At 43.6% G+C, this 22,352-nt stretch overlaps 2 protein-coding genes and 1 long non-coding RNA gene across 12 annotated transcripts in view; 2 read left to right on the forward strand and 1 right to left on the reverse strand.

Annotated features, from left to right (window-relative positions):
- The window catches only part of ZC2HC1B (zinc finger C2HC-type containing 1B), a 41,253-nt gene extending 32,510 nt beyond the window's left edge, over positions 1–8,743 (forward strand). For 4 of the 5 annotated variants that reach the window (XM_019831345.2, XM_045058155.1, XM_045058153.1 and 1 more), the window contains exons 6-7: positions 1,213–1,321; positions 8,540–8,743. In XM_019831345.2, the coding sequence (XP_019686904.1) occupies positions 1,213–1,321; positions 8,540–8,619 (189 nt within the window). In that variant the 3' untranslated portion in view covers positions 8,620–8,743. Of the gene's footprint in view, positions 1–1,212; positions 1,322–7,982; positions 8,068–8,539 lie in introns of all 5 variants that reach the window. The other variant, XM_003986619.5, reaches the window with a different exon arrangement.
- Positions 8,744–9,806: 1,063 nt separating this feature from the next.
- On the forward strand, positions 9,807–17,535 carry LOC123385566. The gene is made up of 2 exons (XR_006598358.1): positions 9,807–10,130; positions 16,707–17,535. It is a non-coding gene; the product is annotated as an uncharacterized LOC123385566 (long non-coding RNA).
- PLAGL1 (PLAG1 like zinc finger 1) lies at positions 10,946–18,529 on the reverse strand. Of its 6 annotated transcripts, none has more exons than XM_045058159.1 (3): positions 18,398–18,529; positions 14,703–14,823; positions 10,946–13,306 (listed from the first exon to the last, which is right to left on the reverse strand). In XM_045058159.1, the coding sequence occupies exon 3, from the start codon at positions 13,300–13,302 to the stop codon at positions 12,061–12,063; it is 1,242 nt and encodes a 413-aa protein (XP_044914094.1). In that variant the 5' UTR covers positions 13,303–13,306; positions 14,703–14,823; positions 18,398–18,529; the 3' UTR covers positions 10,946–12,060. The 6 variants fall into 6 exon arrangements, with proteins under 6 accessions (XP_044914094.1, XP_044914093.1, XP_044914095.1 ...); XM_045058158.1 differs by having other exon boundaries at positions 14,696–14,823; XM_045058160.1 differs by lacking the exon at positions 18,398–18,529 and adding an exon at positions 18,063–18,200.
- Positions 18,530–22,352: the final 3,823 nt, after the last annotated feature.

The raw sequence follows: 22,352 nt of genomic DNA on the forward strand, positions 1-22,352 counted from the left end.
CAAGAGTCGGATGGATGCTCAACCGACCGAGCCCCCCGGGCGCCCCGGAAAAGTTTTCTAAGTGAAACTCTACCTGTACCTTCTAAAGCAGGGAAGGGCGCATTACATTTCTTCGAAATGTTCTAACCAGTTCACGAAGTTCGTCACATTAGTGGGGCCAAAGGGAGCCCAGGGAAGCAGCAAACGGAAGTGCTTTTTATTCCTGAAGAAGGCCAGCTGGCCGTCCTGAGTGTAACCAGTGACTTGGCCCTGTTCCTCTCCTTGTTTTCCAGAACTAAGTGGTGATTGGGAGCGCAGAAGAAAAATTAGCTGCTTTCTGAGGAAACTCCCCGTAGAGTGTATCTGAACAGCAGCCCTTGTTTGTCTTCTGCCAGCTTCGCCACTCAGGGGCCGGGCTAATAGTGGGGCCCATTCAGAGTGGCGCAAGACGGGAGGGGTCGTCTTACTGCTGAAGGGCTGTTAACAGCACAGCTGAAATGTGTTTCTATTTTAAACATAATCAACTTTAAAAATGTGTTATAGCCTTCACCAAAAGAGACCAGTACGGGCCTCTGGAAATAGCTGTCTTTGTCTGCATGGGGATGAGCTGCCTGCTGTAGCCCCGCGGCTATCCTTGCCCACGTGAGAACTCTCACTTGGAGTAGCAGGTTATCTTTATACAGTAGTTGCCATGGAGATGTTGGGACCGGTAGCTAGGTAGGAAGCCCCCGAAGGACCTTCGGGTCCTTATTCTGTATTAATGTAACTGTTCAGCTACCGCTGCGCGGCAGGGAGGGGCGTGGTGTGGAGATGATGGAATTCTGTGTTTAAAACATGTGCTGCCTGCCAACGTCTGTTTTTCTTCTCCGTTCGTGGATTTAAAAACAAAATCATCCTCAAGTAAAATGAACAACTAAAATGTTCCATAACTGTCCTTATTGACATTAAGTGATTTCTTATGTCTCCATACAATGAATTTTACAGGATTAACATATCACCACTCCCCTCGGGTTGATTATGGAGTGCAAGTGCCAAAACCCAGACGTGACTCTGAGAACCAGCAGGAAGGACAGGCGAACGAGGGTACAGGGTGTGCGTGTGTCCCCTCCCCGTGGGTGCAGCATGTCCTGGAGCTGACCCCCATCTGCTACTGGTTAAGTGGCAACAGCTTTACCTCCTGAGTGCTACCTGAGGTTACAGACTTGTTCCCCGTCTCTCTTGCTCTTCCTGTAGGCTAGGGCTCAGATGAGTCCAAAAAAAGAGCCAACTGTAACCAGTGCCGTGAGAGTGTTGCTGCAGAACAGGGCCCTGGGATCCCCGACTGTGGTCCCAGCTAGGCCAGGTGAGTCGGAGCGAGCGAGTCGGCTATCGGATGAGGGACCAGAGGGGAACCACTGTTGGCTTTGGGATTTGTTGGCGGTTAAAGAAAGCTGTGAAATACAGTGTTGCTTTTGGGTGTAAAGATATGTGGTTTTGTTTGAGGTTAACACTTATTTGCCAAGAAGGAGCGTTTCCGAATTTATCGGGATTTGATAACTCTGTTGATATACAGAGTCAGATACGATTACAACAGGACGGTCTAGAGCCATCCTTCTCTGGTCTTGTGAAATTGAAAAGAGGTTAAGAATGGGATATAGCAGTGTGTCAGGTATGGTGTGGAAAATAAGAGAAGAAAATGGAAGAGCCAAGACATGGCAACAACCTAAGTGCTGCTGGATGAAGAGTTAAAGACGTTGCATATAGACATGATGGAATGTTATGTAGCCATAGAAAAGAAGGAAATTCTGCCTTCTGTGACAACACGGACAGACATTAAGATCATTATCCTAAGTGAGATAGTTCGGACAGAGAAAGATAAATACCATGTGATCACACTGACATATGGAATCTAAAAGAAGTTGAACTCATAAAAACAGAAGTAGAATGGTGTTTGTCCTAGGTGAAGGTGGGGTTGGGGAAATGATGGTTAAAGGGTACAGACTCCCAGTTGTAAGTGCCGGGGATCTAATGTACGGCATGGGGACTTTTGTTAAAAATATTGTGTTATATACTTGAAACTTGCTAAGAGAGTAGATCTTAAATATCCTCACCACACACACCCACCAAAAGTAACTATGTGAGGTGATGGATGTGTAAAAATTTTTTGTGGTAGTTATTTTGCAAGATACATGTGTATCAAACCATCCTGTTGTGCACCTTAAACCTTCACAATGTTCTAATCAATTACATCTCAATAAAGCTGGGAAAGAAAAAAAAAAGGGAAATTTTCCTTGCTAGAACTAAACAATTTCTTCCAAGTAGCAGAAAGGCATAACCACCATTAAAGCACTTCCTATGTGCTAGAACCATTTCATTTTATCCTCCTAATAATCTCCCGAATGTTTTAATCTGTGGAAAGGGAAAGAGGCTCGGAGAGGAGAAGTTATTTGTTCAAGGCACACGACCCGTAAACCTACATGTGTTTCCCCTCTGCACTGAGCTGCCTTAATAAATGTGGCATTCTTCTTATGATCAACATTATGCTATGAAGGCAATATGAATTCACTCATGACCATATTGTTGCCTCTGACCAGAAGTCATATTTTGAAGAAGTTCTCAGAATCAGACCAGGAACTGCCAGTCTTAAAGCTTATAAAGTCGCCACACCAGAAAGCTTTTGTAGTTTTGAAATTCCTCATGAGTTGTTTATCATGAGCTAAAAATGGAATGGGACATTTGAAAAAGATTCCCTACAGGCCTGTAAGCCCAATCCATTCATTTTTTTCCTGATCTGTGAAAACTTAACAATGGGGTTTTAGTTTTCACTTAGAGAAAAATAAATTCAAATTGTACGTGTGTTTATTTGGTAAAACTTGCTATTTTTCTAAATTATAGATTAGTGTCCTTCAGGAGAGACAAATTCTTTCTATTATAGTTTCTTTCCTTAATTTTTCCAAAGATTATATTGCCTCCCTTCCAGTGAAAAGCCCTCTTTTAAGTTTGAGCTTGAACCTTACTTGCCAGGAGGGAATATTTCTAAATTCATCATGATTAGAGAACTCTGACAATGTGCAAAGTCCGGTCTGAGTACAGCAGTGGAGATAGGGCCTTCATTCCTTGGTCTAGTAAACTTGCAAAACGATTGGGAATGGTTCGAGAAGACAGTGTGTCAGGATGAAACAGTGTTGAAAATAAAGGAAGAGGTTTTTTTGGCTTGGGCTAAGTAATTTCTTCAAAGTAGCAGCAAGGCGTAAGTGAAAAAGTCCTAAACTACAACTCAGAAGTCTCATGTCACAGTATGTGACACATCCCATAATATGTCTTGGGATGTGATATGTCCCAGCACTTGACATTAGGCAGAATGTTATAGACACCATTCTAATATATCAGAAAATAGGTTAATAGCCAGTAGGTCTAAGCAAAATAGTATTATGTTTGCTCTCGACGAGTTGTGGTGGTTTATGACCACTGTGATGTGGCTAAGTAAAAGGCACATTTTTTAACATGGCTCACACTGGGTTCTATACCACCACCACCTCTGTGTTCTTTACAAAAATTTTTTTTAATGTTTATTTATTTTTGAGAGAGAGTATGAGTGGGGGAAGGGCAGAGAGAGAGGGAGACACAGAATCCAAAGCAGGCTCCAGGCTCCCAGCTGTCGTCACAGGGCCCGACGCGGGGTTCGAACTCACAAACTGAGATCGTGAGCTGAGCTGAAGTCGGACACTTAACTGACGGAGTCCCCCAGGCGCCCCTGTGTTGTTCTAGGCGGTAACAGGCCTGCACACTCCTGACCCAGGGCTCTTGTTGCTCCTTTAGCTGAAGACCAAAACAGTCCCCCACTGACCTGCACTGCTCACTCCCTTCGGGTCTTTAGTGAGTGTCGTCTTCAGAGTGACCCCCCCCCCCAACCTCTGTGTTTAAACTTAAACCCTCCATAATTCCCTTTGTAGTCTTATTAAAAACTTTTTTAGTGTCTATTTATTTATTTTGAAAGAGAGCATGCACGCTCTAGCAGGGGAGGGGCAGAGAGAGAGAGGAGAGAGAAAAAGTGAATCCCAAGCAGGCTCCGTGCTGCCAGCGCAGAGCCTGACATGGGGCTCGAACTCACAAACCATGAGATCGTGACCTAGGCCAAAACCAAGAGTCAGATGCTTAACCTACTGAGCCACCCATGTGCTCTCCCCCTTTGTAGTTTTTTAATATAGAATTTATTACCATTTAATATTCTATATATATTTTTCTCCCACCACCAAAAAGGAATTTAAGTTTCAAGAAGGCTAGGATCTGTCTCCTTTGTCTATTTTTAATTCTGCTGTATCTCTACCTGTTGGAACTGTTTAGAGCACATATGAGCTATTTGAGAAACACTTTTTTGAATTAAATATATGGGAGAAAAGTAGATATCTTGATTCTGTAATTTCCCACTTAAATTATTGGCATGTGAATTAGAATTGTCATGTTAATTAGCTTTAAGAGGTAGTTTTTGTTTTGGTGTGCCTGGGTGGCTCAGTCGGTTGAGCGTCCGACTTCGGCTCAGGTTTTGATCTCACAGTTTGAGAGTTCGAGCCCCGCATCAGGCTCTGTGCTGACCGCTTGCTTAGAGCCTGGAGCCTGCTTCGGATTCTGTGTCTCCTTCTCTCTCTGCCCCTTCCCTGCTCATGCCCTGTCTCTTTCTGTTTCTCAAAGATAAATAAATGTTAAAAAAAAAAAAAAGAGGTAGTTTTTGTTTTATTTCAGGTTTAAGATGCTTTTAAATTTTAATTTCTTGGAGTGCCTGGGTGGCTTAGTCAGTTAAGCCTCTGACTCCTCATTTCAGCTTAGGTCGTGATCTCGCAGCTTGTGAGATCGAGCCCCGTGTTGGGCTCTGTGCTGATGGCCTGGACACTGCTTGGGATTCTCGCTGTCCCTCTCTTTCTCCCCTACCCCATGTGCACAGGCACTCTCTCTCAAAATAAGCATTTAAAAAAAAATTGAATTCCTTGTCTTTTCCTGTAGTGTCACCTGCTTACATTTAAATATAAAGTCTCCGGTTGGTATGCCTTTAAATTAGTTAACATTTCATTTGGAGTCATTCTGGGGAGAAAGCATGCTGAATATATAAGAAGTATATTCATCTCAGGGGAGATGAATTCTTAAAAATGTTTAAGGCTTAGAGAAAAACATTGCCTTTCACTAATATAAAGAGGCTCTGATATGAATCAGATCTGCATCTTACTGTCCGTTGTTTCTGTTCAGCTCGGTCTCAGTGTATTTGAGAATAGGAGAATCTTTTAAAAAATTGTGGTTGCTGGGCTTTGCTATTTCTAGATTGATAATCAGTAGTTTAGGCCACTTGGTGTCACTCGCCTTCCACATAAATCCTATTATTGTCTTTCATGTAGCTGGCGGTTAACTCTCTAAAACTCTGGCTTTCATTCTTAACCTCTCTTGAGTAAAATAAACATGTAGTACCTTCCAGGTACAGCATTTTGTTCTAAATTCAGTCAGGGGAGATACGTGTGCAAAAGTCACAATCTTAGGAGAAGATAAGCGTGTGCGGGAAGATCTCTGATTCAAGAAAGCATGTGATGTATGAAGTTGACACAGCAGCTGCCGTGGATGTTCAGAGGATTCATTCATTGAACATATTATTATGCATGGTTATTTCTTATGCCCGTAGATTCTTAAAAGTCTAAGAGAAGAGGCAGTTAAAAATTATGTCAAGTATTTAATAATTAGAAGTGAAAGTCCTAAGGGAATACAAGAAAATCATCTTTGCTCAGGAGGCTTTATGGAGGACGTGTCAGCCTGAGAGAGAGGAAGCTTCATGGGGGCGGAGGCATTCAGGATGAGCTTTCAGGGTGAGCTAGATTTTGACCAGTGGAGAAAAATTGAAGATGGAACAAACAAAGATAAGAAAAGGAAAATGCAGAAGACATACTTCAGAAACAAATGGCCCAAAGCATAGCAACGAGTTGGGGTGTGAACAGAAAATCAAGTTAGAACGGAAGACTGGCCCTGGAGCAAGGAGGGTCATAAATGCTCAGTGAGGCACCCAGACTGGATGTGATAAACGCAGACGCTGATGTTGCCTCCTCCGTCACTGGTGGCTGCATAAGTTAGGCAATCACGATGGCCTGGGATTTCTCATTTCGAGCTATTTTGTTTGTCTGCAGAAAATTCTTTTGAGGGAGCATTTTTTAAAAAGTATCACGTAGGAAATTAATGCTTAGTGTGGAAAATACTGGAAAATGGAGAAAAAGAAGAAAATAAAAGACACTCATAATTCCATATCCTGACATGACCACTGTTAACACCGATACCGTTTTCCATTTTCCTCTACTTACACTTTCTTTTTTTTTTCCCCTTTTATCAAAGTTTGGGATCATAGCCCCTCTACTCATCCTCACTTTTTTTCACTAACACATTTTGAAGATTTCCCTATGGCAAAAAGAGTTTTGTCTTCGAGCACTGTATCACAGATTACTTATTTAGCTCTTTTCCTGGTAGTGAGCAGCTAGGTTGTATCCACTTTTTTGCTGTGCTAAGTAATTCCCTTCTTCATGGATGATGGCCCAGACTGACGTCGAGCAGTCTTCTGAGCACGTCATGTATCAGCTCGCTCACACCTCACAGTAATACAGCGCACACGTAATCGTCCTGTTCCTGGTTTACAGGTGAGGGAAGCACAGAAAGCCTAAGGAACTGGCTCAAGCCACTTCATCGAAAGGGGTAGAGCCGACCAGACCTTTGTCTGCTTTGGGAAAACTGGGTCAAAAATGAAAACATTAAGGAGATAGGCATTGATAATATTGTAATCATTACCTGTAATACTTACGTATGGAAATTGTTGTGGAAAAAGACACATAGATCTTTTACTCACACGAAGATTCTGATGTTCAGTTACAAAGTGAGTTTATAGCCTAGTTAGCGAATATACAACCGGTGGCTATTTGCTCGAGGGTTTGGGTGTAAAAGGGACTGGGTTTCTGAGAAGGTACTGCTGAACGAAGCTTCTCCAGGACTTTCATACAGAGCAACTAAGATCACTGTGTCAATACAGTTCTGGGCGCTAGACCTATATTGTGTCATGTATTCACTGAATCATATTGCACGACTTTGTTGGGGTGGGCTCTGCTTTTATTTTTGGATCCAGCGGATTTGATGAAGGTAAGCATGTTCCCTGCACTGGCATCCCCTCCTTACTAATTTAATTATGTAGCAGATGTAACGAGTATCAAAGGGTCAGTTGCCGCGTCTTTGGAAGACCTAAAACTTGTAGGACTTTCAGTAAAAGGAACACTGAAAACTCTACTCCCATGTCTTTTGATTAGTTTGATTCACGATGTCCTTGGGTTGTTTGGTAACTCCCCTTCATAAAACACGGAGTGGAAAGGAGGCCTGTAGGACAGAAGGGGATTGTTCCATTTTACAAAACAAAACAAAAAAAAAAGATTTATCTGAGACTCCTGTCCCATACCATGCAGTACAAAACAGACCATGGTATGGCAGGCTTGTATCTACAGACTCCTCCACCCTGATACCTAATAATGCTGCTGGGCACAAAGGAAAAGAATCCTGTTTGTGGAATGAGTCCATCGCTATGAAAATAAGCCCTGGGAGGAAAGGCATCTCATGCTTCCATAAGGCTTATCAAACCCTTTCTGGAATGAGAGCAGGCAAAGAACTGTGAAGACACGATATGCTCAGGGAACATTTCGAAAGCCAGGACAGCAGTGGGGAGAGTCGGATTGTATAAGTGGTGGCCCGCCTGAGGTGCTGGTCCCAGAGGGCCCAACCGCGAGAAAGGGAAGCGCCAGGGGCAGAGATAGAGAAGGTGCCTGGGACTGTCCCTGTTTCCCTTATTATTTGGCCCAAGATAGAGACTGATTACTTGTCTATAGCTACAAAACAAAACAGAACAAAACAAAAAGGAAGGAGAGACTTCTGAATCCAATGTGAGGATTTCATAATCATTCCTTTTTTTTTTTCTTGCTAATGTTTGCTTTTACATAATAACAAATCTGTTTATGTCTGCAAAGGATTAGCAGTGGACCCTGCTTCTGGAGCAAAACTCAGACAAGGATTTACTAAATCTTGTAAAAAAGATTAACTCCTAGAGGCCAGGTAAGGGGAAAAAAAAAAAAATTAACCTCTAATCCAGGTGTTGCTAATCATTTAATGTGTAAGATCCTGTTACTGAGCCTTTAAGAGAATGAATCCATAGCAGGCAAACCAAAGAGAAATTTGGGTAAACCCTCCCTTGGATTAACAAAATATATGCTCTTGAAACATACTCTTTTGTTAAACATATAGTTTGAAAATGATGTTCAGCTTCTGACTGGTAAACCACAGGAAAGGGGAATGAGCCCTCATTTTGACCTGGAAGGCTACAGCCCTGTCCCTTCTTCCACACGCATTTCCCCCAAAAAGGCCGTTTCCCTGAGATTGATACCGAATCGGACTGCTATGGAGACTTTTTTTTTTTTTTTTGATATTGTGATTTTTGTTGTTAAAACTGTAATGAGGCCTATATTATTTAACATTCTCAATGTGGAAACAATGAAGTTCTAAAGTAAATGCCTTTTTTTGTTTTCAGACGGTCCCCTCATCAGCCTGCGTGGCTGTGTACCCAGGAATGCCACCAAGGGGGGGCAAAGGCAGACAGCTGTTCCATAAGCCCACGATTCTTCTTGAGACGTCATGTAGAACAAGTAAAAACCAGATTCAGATTTTCTTCTTCTTTACTCCCTTTAAAATTTTCAAAACAGTATCATTAAACAACATATCAGCCTGCGTGAAAGTGGTTGAAGTTTTGGTGGTTTTTTTCGGACATTTAATAGGTCTTTAAAGAAATGTTACTTTGGTGTTAGAACTTTCTGGTGAAACAGTCTTTGGAGTTCTATTTACTGGCATTATTTACTTACTAGGAGAATCGGTTTTTTATCCAGCTTCAGTCTATATAATGTGAAATCCCATTTTTGATATTTTCTTCTGATAAACTTTAATTAGTAAATATCCTAAGTTTCCATCTGTATACGACGAAGAATTGTCCCACACCAGTGCACACAATTTCGGGGGAAACGCTGCAGTGGAGGAACAAGATACAAGAACCTTCCCGTCCTGTGGGAAGGATGCTCTTAAGAGGCCTCAGGCTGTTTCTCATGGCCAGGTCAGAAGTCACCTGCTCAGTTTGCCTCCGGTTTCTATGGCTCTGTGGGGAGGTGGTGTCTCAACTCTTCCTTCTCCTTGCCGTCCTCTGGGTGAATACACTCTTTTTGTAAAGTCTTTTGTACTCCTGCTTTTTCATGTAAGAATTTTTATTTAAAAAAATTGTTTTAATGTTTTATTCATCTTTTGGAGACAGAGCGAGACAGAGTGCAAGTAGGGGAGAGGCATAGAGAGACAAAATCTGAAGCAGGCTCCAGGCTCTGAGCTGTGAGCACAGCTGACATGAACCGTGAGATCATGACCTGAGCTGAAGTCAGACGCTGAACCGACCAAGCCACCCAGGTGCCCCAAGGATTATTTTTAATTAAAGCTTTTATTTATTTTGAGTGGGGGAGGGGCAGAGAAGGGAGAGAGAGAATCCCAAGCAGGTTCCTCGCTGACAGCATGGAGCCCTGTGCAGCACTCAGACTCACGAACTGTGCGATCATGACCTGAGCCAAAACCAAAGTCGGACGCTTAACCCACAAAACCACCCAGGCACTCCTATTTTCTTCTTGAACTCAGGGAATTTAAATTAGGAATTAGCCCATTTTTCCTAGATTTATTTTTATTTTTTAAATGCTTATTTTTGAGAGAGAGCATGAGCAGGGGAAGGGCAGAGAGAAGGACACAGAATCCAAAGCAGGCACCAGGCTCTGAGCTGTCAGCACAGAACCCAACTTGGGGCTTGAAACCACGAACTGTGACATCATGACCTGAGCCGAGGCCGGACACTTAGCTAATTGAGCCACCCAGGCACCCCTCCTGTCTAAATTTAAATAGGAGAATCCTAAGCTACTCCCACTCGTAGTATGGCAAGTACAACACCTGAACTGTTTTGATCTGTATTTTGGGACCAAACGCTATGTTCTGTGCTCAGGTGTATCAAGTATGTGTTCTGGATTGGACTGAAGACTACGAAGCCATGTAAAAGTATTTGTGGAAGGTTCCGTAAGAGGATCTTGGGAGATTTTGCTAAGGTGAGCCAGTACTCTCGTCATGCTCTGGCAGATTGCCTTCTCTCAGGTAAGAGTGGATATAGGAATGGAGCTAGGTCTCCCACTGGAGTCCTACTGAAGAAACTTTACCCCTTTTTCTCATTTCCTACCCACAGCTTAAACTCTAAGGATCCACCATGTGGGTTCCCCATACTGCAGCCAAGCCCTGGGTCACTTGGTGCCCTGTGTTCATCAGCATCACCATTAAGGGCTACGGGCCAGGGCCTCTCACATTGGCTAACAGGCTTCTCTGACGGACAAAGGTTCTCACGGCTTCCTTTTCTCGGCCCACCCCCCAACCCCATCCTAATCAGAGACAAAGCAGAAATAGGCTTTTCAGATTCGAGGGGTCCTAATACTTTCTGAAGAAATCCCAACAAGGAATAGGCAAATTTCTAATCTGTACTAGAAATTAATGGTAAGGACCATTGTAAAACTGGAACATGGTCGTCCAGGATAGACTACACTTCAGTAGCTAGTACTCTGACATCCGCATCAGAAATAAATTACATAATATTATGGCAGAATTCAAAATGTTTTATCAGTAATTTTTAGAAATAAAGTCACAGTGGTGGGAACTTAACTGAAGCATTTAAGCTTCCACCTTAAATCCTAATTTACTCCAAAAAAGGTAGTTTCTAACAGATGCTGAATAGAAGTCACAATAGTAGTTTCTGTGGGGGGAGTAATGGCCAGGAGGGGGCATGAGGGAGCCAGCTAGGGAGCTGGAAATGTTTTATATCCCAATCTGGACGGTTACGCGAGTGTAGTTTGTAAAAAAAAAAATCAGTCAAGTCTGCAGGATTTGTAGAGTTTATTATATGTAAGATATATCTTCATATAGAAAGCCTCTAAACACAAAAGACAAAGGAGCTTTAAAAAAAAAAAAAGGTTAGGTTTTTATATTCTTAAACTCATTAGATACCAAATTCAAGACATAGATTATAGTTACATTGCAAATGTTATCCTTTTGAAAAAAACTAATATTGACTTAAATGATGAATTTAAATGCATTTATTGGTGATTAAAAATAATACTTAAGCAGAGTAGTATTTTAAGCCAGACAGAGCAAAGAAAATTCTTGTTTAATATATATATATATTTTAAAATTCCAGTAATATTTTCTTAAATTCCTGTTAAAAATATAATCAATATTAAAGTCAGCAAAATGCTTTCTTTTGACTGACGCCTGGATTATTTTACCACTTAACCTGGTTACACAGTGATTTTTTTTTTTTTTCTGTCAGATGTAACTGACAACCAGTTTAGTCTTTTAAGATACATGAAGTGATAACTCACATTGTAGCATCTTGTGGAAAATATTCAAACTACATTTAAAATGCTTTTTTAAAATGGAGACGTCTATTATTCCACAAGAAATTGTTTCTGTAAAACTACAGGTTGGCTATGGCAATAGTAACTAAACTACATCCAACCCTGAAGGTAGAAAAATCCCTGAAAAGAAATACACAGCCTAGTTATAATATGCAATATAAAGGTTATTTTGTATTTTAAAAATTCTCCCATTTTGGAGAAAGCCAAACCTTCCCATAGTTCCCTTTACTAGGCAGTGCCACATAAAATTAGTTAACATTATTATGATCATGGCTTACGATTAAATTCAATTTGACAAACACCTATATATAGCAGCCCTCGTTTGGATGTCGGTTCTGACAATATTTGCAGTTCCATTAAAGAATACTTGCTTATCAAATTTGGTACAAAGCATGAACACTCAGGACAATTGGCACGATACATGCAGTTCGAGAACTCTCTTATCTCAAGCCAGTCATCACTGAATTAGCCGTATTTCCAGTCCCGCTTTCCAAATCTCTCCTTGTAGCATAACTGATGCTTACATGCTCCTTAAAACACATCTTCCAGAATAAGAAAAGGACGCTTTAAAAACCAGTCATCTGAATGCATGATGGAAATGAGGCAGGATAGCAGAGCCGGTGCCAGCTGGGAAAACATGGGGGATGGGGGGGAGGGGCAGCTGGCCCAGGCTCATAGTGCTCATGGCTAGTGAGGGATCTTGTTGCTGCTGCCCCAGACAGCTTAACCTGTGGGGCAGAGACTCCCCAGGCCCCAGGGTGAGAGTGCCATTCCCAAAGGCGTTTTGGGTAGCAGGAGGGGGCAGCTGCCAGAAGCCCAACAGGGGGGAAATGTCCAGAGAGGCAGGTATCGTTAGGTTCACAGCATCTGCAGGTAGCTCCTTGGGCAGGCTCACTTTACCAGCGCTTCCCTTAGCCGGATCGAAACCTGGGTTGAGCTTGTGAGGTGACTGAGGCTCTTGCAGAGGCAAGTCCTCAAGCAAATTGATATTGCAAAATCCTTTAGTATCTGCTTTGAGGGGCAGGCTTGCAAGTGGGGAGTATGAGGTAGAACTGGTGTTGTACTTGTGATTCTGGAGGGGCGCGGGAGGGGAGCTGGGAGAGGTGACGGGGTGGAGGGGGGCCAGGGGCTCCGGCAGCGCCTGTACAGGCTGGGAGGCTGGATCCGAGGGATTGTGGGCGTGGCCGTGTACCTCAGCGGGCAGGCCGCTGGCGAGCCCGTTCTGCGCGTGCGCGGGAGCCCCCAGAGGGAAGGGAGACAGCGGGGCGGCCTTCAGCTGAAACTGGGGAGAGATGGAGTGGAAGGTGCTCAGAAGGTCTCCAGACTGCAGACTCTCTTTCATCAGCTCCTGCGAGTGTGTCTTCTTGGTATGTCGCGTGAGGTGGTCTTTGCGCCCAAATCTCTGGGCACAAAACTGGCACAGGAAGTCCTTGCAGCCTGTGTGGACCACCAGGTGGCGCCGCACGTCCTTCCGGGTGTAGAAGCATCTCTCACAGTGGTCGCACTGGTGCTTCTTCTCCTTGGTGCCGCTGGGGGGCTTTTCTTCCGCGTGGGCTTTGAGGTGGTCCAGCAGCACCTCGGTGCTCCCTAGCTCCAGGGCGCAGACCCCGCAGGTGAGGTCGCCACTGCTGGCCGCGTGGAGGGCCAGGTGCCTCTTGTAGCCCAGCATGGTGTTGTACTTCTTCCCACACTCCTCACACCCAAAGGCCATTTTGTTGGGGTCATGCGTTTGGAGGTGGTTTTTTAGGTGGTCTTTCCGGTTGAACGTCTTCTCACAGTGAGCACACTGGTGAGATTTCTGGGGCGAATGGGTAGCCATGTGCCTAGGAACAGAAGGAAAAAAAATTGAGTCCATTCTGAAATTTCAACAAAGGTGTAGGAAAAATATTAAAATGTTAATAGTTTTCTCTAGGTGCAGGTGTAAGAAATTATTTTCGTTAAAAAAAAACTTTTCCATGACTTTCCAGATTCTACAAATATATAACTCTGTGATAAAAAAAAAAATAGGCACCACTAAAGGTATCATACAATTTTCATACCTGTAAAAAATTACTCTTTGAGAACCTATTTTCCTCATATAGGCAAAGATTTCTAAGCAAATACGAATATTTAAAAATATGTCATTTTCAGGAAGGGGTTCAATGGATGTTCTATACTCTCCGGAAATTACTCAATTTTCAAAAGTGACCCAATTAACCTTCTACACAGAACCCCATGCGCCCCCTCACACCCTCTTCCCAGATTTTAGGTTTTTATCCTATGTACAATTCCTGCTTGGTTTTCATTAATTGAGGCAAAAAGTTCAGGCCGTAGAAATAACACGAAAAGTCTATCCTTGACCTCAGAGAGTGTTCAGTTGGACCCAAAACCCAGAATGCCACCCCACCACCTGTGCTGTGAGCCTGAGCCTCATGCTCAAGCCTCGGCCCCGTTTAAGATTTTCTATCAGCTGTCATCTCAGAGGTGTGCAGCCCCTGTCTCCAGAGGCTCGAACGACAACATTTGTGAAGCAGCCTAGGTTGTACTTCAAGCCACAAGCTGCAATTAAGGATGCTGTTCTGGAAGTACAAGTAACATACAGGACCTGGCGTTTCACAGGATACACTCAGTTATTAAAATGAACCTTTTTAAAGTTTTAAGGATGACAAACAGGATTTCCTCATCGAGGTTGTTTTGTTTTTTTAAAACCAACAGAGTTTAGGGGTAGATTCTCGTGATGTATATACTGTATGTTAGCCAACTTGACAATAAATTATATTTAAAAAACAATAATAAAAATTAAAAAACCAACAGAGTTTAGATTTTAGGAGCTCAGTGGAACTACAACAAATGGAATTGTGATGGTTTTCCAAAATGGATTTGTGCTTTACAAATATAATACAGGTATTTTGATGTTTTAGACCGACTAAGAGGACTATGGCTTGTCCCTGAAGCTCAAAGGAAAACTTTTTTTTTTTTTTTTAACATTTTTTTATTTTGAGAGAGAGCGTGAGCAGAGAGAGAGAGAGCGTGAGCAGAGAGAGAGAATCCCAAGCAAGCTCCACGCAGGCTTGAACTCACAAACCATGAGAGCATGAGCTGAGCTGAAATCAAGAGTCGGATGCTCCACCGACTGAGCCACCCAGGCGCGCCCCTCAAAGGAAAACGTTGAACTGTTGTAGAAGCTTAGTCCTTCTAGAAAAAGCCCTTTTGAATTTTGCCAATGAAATTACCAGTGACCTTCACGAAGCAGGCTGAGGGTGTCTCAGTGGGATCTTGAAGAACTGGAGACGGGCTGCACGCCTCTGAGATGCAATTGAACTTGTGGCTTTGGGTACAAAAGAATTTCTAACAACTCATTCTGTAAAAAAAGAATTTCTTTAAAGACCATATGTTGAAGTCAAAAGTATACTCATCATACCTTTCACCCAACCTTCTAACCTACATTGTCCACTCCTGATCCTTTTCTAGAATTGGTAAGGGGTCTATAGTAGCTGCTGTTGGGAAGCCAGTTCAAAAACATAAAGGTGATTTGAGTCTAATTGTCATTTTCTTAAAAATAAAGCAAAACCTTAGGTCACCTCCCTTTCTCCTTTAAAAACAAAAAGCCAACTAAGTGCAGGGGATAGAAGGAAAAGGAAGTTCCTTCCGTCCCTTCCCTCCAGGACACCAGAGCTCAGCATACACAGGGATACGTGTAATGGTACACAGTTGTGGAGAGACAGGAGCCAGTGCGACAGGCACCTGGGACATGCAGAAGTGTGTCCCCAAGTTCTGCATGTATTGAAACAGACTGCAGAAAGGGTTTTGCAAGCCAAGTTATACAAGGCTTATACCCCATTCTTACACAAGATATCCACAGATACATCATCAGCAATAGATGTGAGGGGGAACTGTTTGCAAACTTGGCATTTAAACAGTTTTCAATGTGGTCTAGTACTAGTGAACAGGACCCCCTGAGCTCTGCCCTGGCTCTTCTTTCTTGCCTCTCTCCCTTTTATTCTTTGTGGAGGACTTTGATCGGATTAGGTTTGTCACCCATGGGTAGGTCAGTGCCAAGTTAACGACTCTGGACTGTCCTACTCCTGACTACCTGTGAGAAAGGCACAGGTTGACAAAACCCTACTTGAGCAACAATCCCACTTTTCACATTTTACCAGCTGCCATTCCTCCGAATTTTTTGACTCTTTCCTTTGCCTGGTATCCAGCCCTTCCCCTTTTAATTGATCCCTTACTCACTCATGCAATAGTCACAATCTAGAACACGATCATCTTATAGCTGAAATTACTTCAACAAGTGGTTTCCTTCCCTCAACTTCTCGCCTTGCCTCACAGTCCACGACACCATCAGTTTCAGTCTGTGCTACAGGCAGCACCAAGTGTAACTGCTTACAGTAAGACTTCCCACCAGGAATTCTGACCGGCCTTGCCGAATCCTCTTTTCTTCTTGCCTTTTGCTGTTTCCACCTGCATCCCCCGTTTGCTGTACTGGGGCCCACGTTCTCTTTTCTACTTAAGCAAGTTCTTTTCTCCAACCTCTGCTTCTAAAACAGAGCTTATGTTGAAGCTGTGGGAAATGGGATGAAATGCTACCCCCACCGTAAAAACGAAAACCACAAAACCTAAAGCGTCCCCTCACCTTGCCACTCTTTACTCTCCTTCAGGCCAGAGAGGTGTGAGGTGCGGGGGGCCGTGCAGGGCGAGCGGTTCTTGCATAAAGCCCGTTGCTTCCCATTTTGGCCGCACTTTGCCCCCTTCGCCCAGCAAGCTGTTTCCCTTGCTTGAAACGACCACCTCCCAAATATTGCTTAAGGCAACTTCCTCAGCGCGGTTTACCGCAGTAATCCCACCTAATTCCTGTCATTCCAATAATCTGTTAGCTCCAGTCTTTTTCAAATATTTACCTCCTGTATGTGTTTTGATCTTTATTCACAGCCTAATATCATCCCTGTGGGTTTTAACTGCAGCAAATGCTGCTTTCAGTGTTTGGGTAAGAACAATCACTGTGCACACATAAGAAGCTTGTTGCAAAACAGGAGGGCTTTGCAACAAAATTGATGCACACAATAGGCACTCGGTACTTATATATTTCTGGCAACTAAAGACTGGCCTGTGTACAGAACCCATTTGAGTTTTAAAATACCTAAGCGTTTATAGGCTTATTTTAAACCCGATTCTATTACATTATGACAGTGGTATACTGAGGGGCCAGGAGCATAATGTAGATCTTTTTAAAACTTTCAGGTGCCTCTCTTCAAGGGCACTCCAAGATGTAATAATAATGTGGTCCATGTTAATGCCACTCATATGGACATCCTCTCTTGCCAAATTTCGACTCTCGCCTGTGCATTTATAGGTGAGTAGTCTGAAAGTTGAAGCTCTAATGTTCATTTCATGGAGATGAAAGGCAAATAAGTTTCCCTTAACCGGGTGTCAAAAGATGCACACAACAGCACAGATTCTGCATGTGGACCACATCCATAGCACACGTGGCCTTTGTTCTCAACAGTTCTCAAGACTACTGTGCAATTTAGCAACTTTGTGTGTGTGTGTGTGTGTGTGTGTGTGCGTGTGTATTTTATCTTTTCTAGGATGTGAAAATCCTTTAGAGGGAGAAGCTTCAACTTGTATATTCATTTCCCTTGCAGAAATGAGGACCTAATAGGCATTCAAAAAATAATTCAGACTAAATATACTTTTTTTTTTAAATAACGGTTTTTATCCTTTGGTGTATCATGGATGCCTTTGAAAATCTGATTAAATGCACATACTCAACACCTGTATTCCCAACAGAATTCCACTTGGGAGGCTGGACAAACTCCTCGCAAGCTGAGAAACTGCTCCGAAAGCTGGCACTTGGGAGATGTTCCCTCCCCTCCATCCTTACTGTCAGGATGCGAACACACGCTCCGTATTTCATACTGGACTATTACTTCACACCTCCCCACTCAGTCTACTTGCCTCTTCTCTCGCCTCCGAATTACTACCAGAGTCCTCTAACACCCTGATCAAAACCACCTTTTCCACTGCTCAGACTCATTACAATAAACAGACCCTTCAGGACAGAGGCTAAGGCCAGTTACGAGCTGCTTTCCTTTTTTGCCTCCACTTTGAGCCTCACCTGTTCCTCCTCCACTACTACCCTTTAGACTTGTGCGCCTTAAGGCCAAGGCTTCGGGCTTCCCCAGAACCTCATCTCTGTCCGCCTCCTGGTCCAGCGTATGGCTGTGTCTTTCTGAGAAGCCCTACCGACGCTCCTCATCGAGCAGCGGAGAACAGCTTCCTCCACCTGTACACCTCTGTCCAAGCACCTGCACTGCATTTTAATTGTGTTTGCATGACTATCTCCCCAGCACGGGTCTTTTCATCTTTGTGTTTTTATGCCTGGCATATTGTAGGACCACAGGAAATACTCGCTGAATGAACGAACTGACACTACATGCAAAACTGTCACAGAAAACCGCATTAAACCCTGCAGTGTGCAAGGCTAATGTGCATCCACATTCTGCATCCATTTTCCCTTGCGGTCTCTGGTCAGAGGGCTAGCAAAGCCACTTAAAGGTATGTGTCAAAGTACATACCTTTTCTAGAGCCTCTCACCTCATTAATTTATATCTGGAAATGAAGGCTTTGCCACAGTCTGGCTGCAAGCACTTGTAAGGTCGCTCCCTGGAGTGGGAATAATTGTGGATAGTGAACTTCTCCAGGGTGAGGAACGTCTTGCCACATAATTGGCAGGGATAGGTGGCCATGGGCTTTACTTCTCACACCTTCCTTTTCAGATGCGCTGACCAAATGCTGTGCCATTTAAGCACAAATGGAAGGATGGTGCTGAGCACATGAGCAGAGCCACGGCAGCCTGAACTCCAGACCAGGGGAGAGGCAGCGTCGTGGTCCTGGGCCTGGTTCTACCCAGACATGGGCCTCTCAGTTACCATGAGCTTTGCTTCCTGCTTTCCCACATCCCAATTTATAGATGCAGTCTCAGGCTGGGAGAATGTCGGAGGCACAGATGAGGTTCCAGGAGCATCACCAGAGCTGGGGCATCTTCTGGATCGCCAGACTGGCTGCAGAGAGAACAACAGTGTTCTTGTATTAGCTTGTATTGGACAAGAGTGCTCTTCCTCTCCTCCCAGCTCAGCATCGAGTACCCAGAATCCACATATTACTTTCAATGGCTCCAATGCAGCACCCGAGTCTCTGTCCTCCCTCATGTGCTTCGGGAGGTCCTTCTGCACATAAATCCTCCCAAGTGGCGAGGAGGCAAGCACACAGTGTTCTGATGGTAAGTGAAGCACACTTTCCTTTTGACAGAGACAGCTCTTTCCATTGACTAAGGTGTGCGTTACCTACTTCAGATCATGACTTCAGGTCAGTGTGAGGCTCAGCCAACCAATTCAAAGGAAAAAAAAACCAAAAATCTCCCCCATGTGTTAGAGTGTTTTATCGGTACAGAATATAAAAGTCATCTCTGCTTATTCAAACCTTGGGCTGTCTTCACCCATGGTTAGCATAACATACGTTGTTTATCACACCTGTTTAAACTTCCAGGGGAGGAGATGAAATAATTTGTATACATCCAAGTTAATTTGTTTATAAGGTTACCATGCTGAAGATCTCAACAGCATGATGTAAACAAAATGTGAATAAAACCAGTTTAGTTCACTCATGTGCCTTTGAGGGGAGACAGAATATTCCCACGGAAACAAAAATGATGGCTCAGGCTGCAGTCAGAGGTGTAGGTAGCATCCTCTTGTAAACTGTTCTACTGATCTCTTCCCCTTTTGTTTCTGGGGACCTTTCCTCATTCCCCAGCCCCACTCTGGAGGGCCAACTACTCGTTAGTAAGGCCACTTCTAGAAGGTGGGCCTGCTGCCTCAACCTGTCTCAAACCAACCTTCCAACCCAGGCAAAGTCACCCAAATCCATGCTCTTCTTCTTCCACCAATGCGCCACCATTTGAGGAGCCTTAAGAGTCTCCGGCAGTCATGAACAATGCAGAAAAAAAGCCTGGCTACCTAGAATCCTGTGCTTTTCTAGAGAGAGTAATTCTCAGGCAAGTGGATGCTAACCTTTCAGTTGCCATACTTTAAAAAAAAAAAAAGGTACTATATGTTTACATTAAACACACTGGAGTAGCTTGTATGCAGGCCAGTCTTTTCTGAGCTTTGCCAAGTAAGCAGGGCACCCGCAGCAAAGTGACCAATCACAGCAGGTCCTCAAGGGCCCGTTTCCTGCATGCATTCATTTACTTCCCAGTCTTTGGAGATGCTCCTTGTTGTTAAAAGTTTTTACTTACCTTTTCACAGTTACTTTCAGGTAAGAAGGCTGGAGTCTAGCTAGGTCAAATTTATTACAACAACAGTCTAACCATCTTTAAACCTACCAGCTCACAGCACACATACACAGAAAGAGAGATACCCCTTTTCCAGCGGACAAAACCTAGAGCAGACTTCTTGTGTCCCTCATCAGCTAGCTCGGACGTTTGCAGACACTGCTCAGAGCTCGGCAGGAGCCAGCACCAGGCAGAGAGCCCTCCCCCTGTGCCCCGCCTGCTCGGAACCCTCAGAGCTGACACGCAGGCTTTGAGCCGAAGCTTCAGCGCTGATCCAAAACTGGGGACGCGGGCGCTCTCAGCCAGCATCTTGGCACCAAAACTTCCTTCTGATGGCAGCACGCACACGCCTCGTTCCTCTGTCACCAAGTGTGACTTGAACTGAGCCCGTCTTCCCCAACTCCTTGTTCCCGCGCAGTACTGCAGCTCATGCCTGAGGCCCTACTCTGAGGCATCCCCAACGAGCGTGGCCACAGACAAAATGATTCCTTCCAGGAATGCCATCCTGCGTGGCCGAGTTTTTGCTGCCAGGTCTCATGACGTGTCCCACTTCTCATCCAGCCAAAGTCTGGCTGCAATACTGGCCCAGCTATAAGAGGCATAGAATTTATCAACACCATTAAATGTCCTCATTCATTTGAAATTTCTGTGTTCCAAGGCTATCAAAAAAGATTAAAATGTAAACATAATATGAAGTTTGAAATTCATCTTTTCCCTGTTCTCATGACGGCTGAACTCAAAATAGCACCAGTCCCTCAGGAGGAGAGCCGGTGTGGTGGAGGGATTTGCTCTCTCTCTCTCCCCCGCCAATCCCCTGCATGTACACTAAATTCATTCTTCACATTCTTGCTGAGAGGTGACCAGTACGTCCAAGAGAACTTTCTGTGATGACGGAAGTGTCTCATATATGTCGGCTACTGAACACTCAAAACGTGACTCTGAGAAACTGAAATTTTTGTTGAAATGTAAATAGCCCCGTGTGGCTAGTGGCTGCTGTATGAGACGGCACAACTCAGTTCCACACTTGAGAGCAAGAAAGGCAAGGTTCTGCTTTCCTTCAGACACAACTGTGCTGATTCACCCTCAGGTGTTTCCCTGAAGTGTGGGAGCGATTCGTGTAGATCCAGCCACTTGTTCTATGAATACAGTGGAAAGATTCCCCAGTTCAAATTCTAGCTTGTCCACTTGTCAGCTACATCTTGAATCTGTTTCCTTATTTGTGATACCACCTGATGCATATAATGGGCTGCTGGGAACAACCAACTGGAACAACAGGGATCTGAAATATGCAGTAATCTAAAAACATACCACACAAGTATAAGTTGTTTATGAAACACTGGGATTAAGAGCAGAAGCCATCAGCTGCACAAGTGGCACAGGGTTCTAGCCACTCAGCTACGGCCATGATAGAAAAACTCACGTTCTCTCCCTCTGTGTGAGCCACCATCCGCTATTCACAGTGGGAGGAACCAGTAGTCTGGATAACACAACATGCTCACACACGCAGAAAGACCTATGACCTTGGCAAGTCAAAATCGGCATTCTTTGTTCCTCAACAGATACCAACTTTGACTGATGGCTTACCAACAGACCAAGAATATGAAGGAAAAGTAGTATTTATTCCATTTAGACTTAACAAAAAGTGACTGCCCTTTAGCACTAAATAAAATTTTCCCAGATCAACTTTCCAGCCACTTCCCTAGATTCCAAAGTCCAACAGTCATGGACATCATTACCTACATTTCCCTTGGGCCTTTGAAGACAGTGGGTATATAATCAGGGATTTACAGACACAGCAGATTTTATTTAAATGTGACACACATTTCCTCACTTTGTTCCACGTGGAACTTTCAAACAATAACAAACATCACTTAAACATTTTTATACACATTTAACTCATTTCATGACTGTCTCTTCACAATCCCTGATGTGTTTTTAGGTCCATGTGTTAAATACGCCTAGCCCAACACTAACTGGCCTTCAAATGTCGAACTGAATTAATTATACTATAATTAACATTCTTTAAGTCTTTTTGAACGATGAATTCAAATTCACAAATGGTTTTAACGTTTCTTTCACCATAACTGTGTATTTCATTAATGTGGACCTTCAAATATAAATATTTACACTGTGTTCATGATACTATCACAAACTCCTATAAAAATAGTCTTTCTCAACAGACTATAAATTCATTGTGGCCGAGGATCAAAGCCTAGCTATTTTTAAAAAAATAAACCGTGTGGATAATACAGCGTCCCCCATCACCATGTACTTGACCAGTACGGGCTGGCTGCCGCTGATTCCAATCTTTGGTTGAAACCTGATGCGCTTTCTGGCCACATCCTTGAAACAGACTCGTGATTAACTTTCTATTATCTGGCAAACCACCAACAATCCTAACAGAACTGACAAAGGGATGGTCCTGATGATAATCAGTCTATATTCTGTGACCTGAAATACAGATGGCATTTGAGTCTTAAATACGGTAATATTTCAACACCTGTCACCCTGGAAAGATAGTAAGTCTTCCCCCAAAACATCTCAGGACATAATTT

This window comes from Felis catus, chromosome B2, assembly GCF_018350175.1.
Source record: "Felis catus isolate Fca126 chromosome B2, F.catus_Fca126_mat1.0, whole genome shotgun sequence".
Taxonomy (NCBI): domain Eukaryota; kingdom Metazoa; phylum Chordata; class Mammalia; order Carnivora; family Felidae; genus Felis; species Felis catus.

What these genes read in the sequence shown, in the direction of transcription:
- PLAGL1 (XM_045058156.1), bottom strand. Translation starts at nt 18,214, where the DNA reads ATGGCCACCTATCCCTGCCAATTATGTGGCAAGACGTTCCTCACCCTG. An exon ending in TCCAGATATAAATTAATGAG is followed by an intron (nt 13,307 to 18,062) that starts GTGAGAGGCTCT and finishes TTCTGTTCCTAG; the next exon opens with GCACATGGCTACCCATTCGC.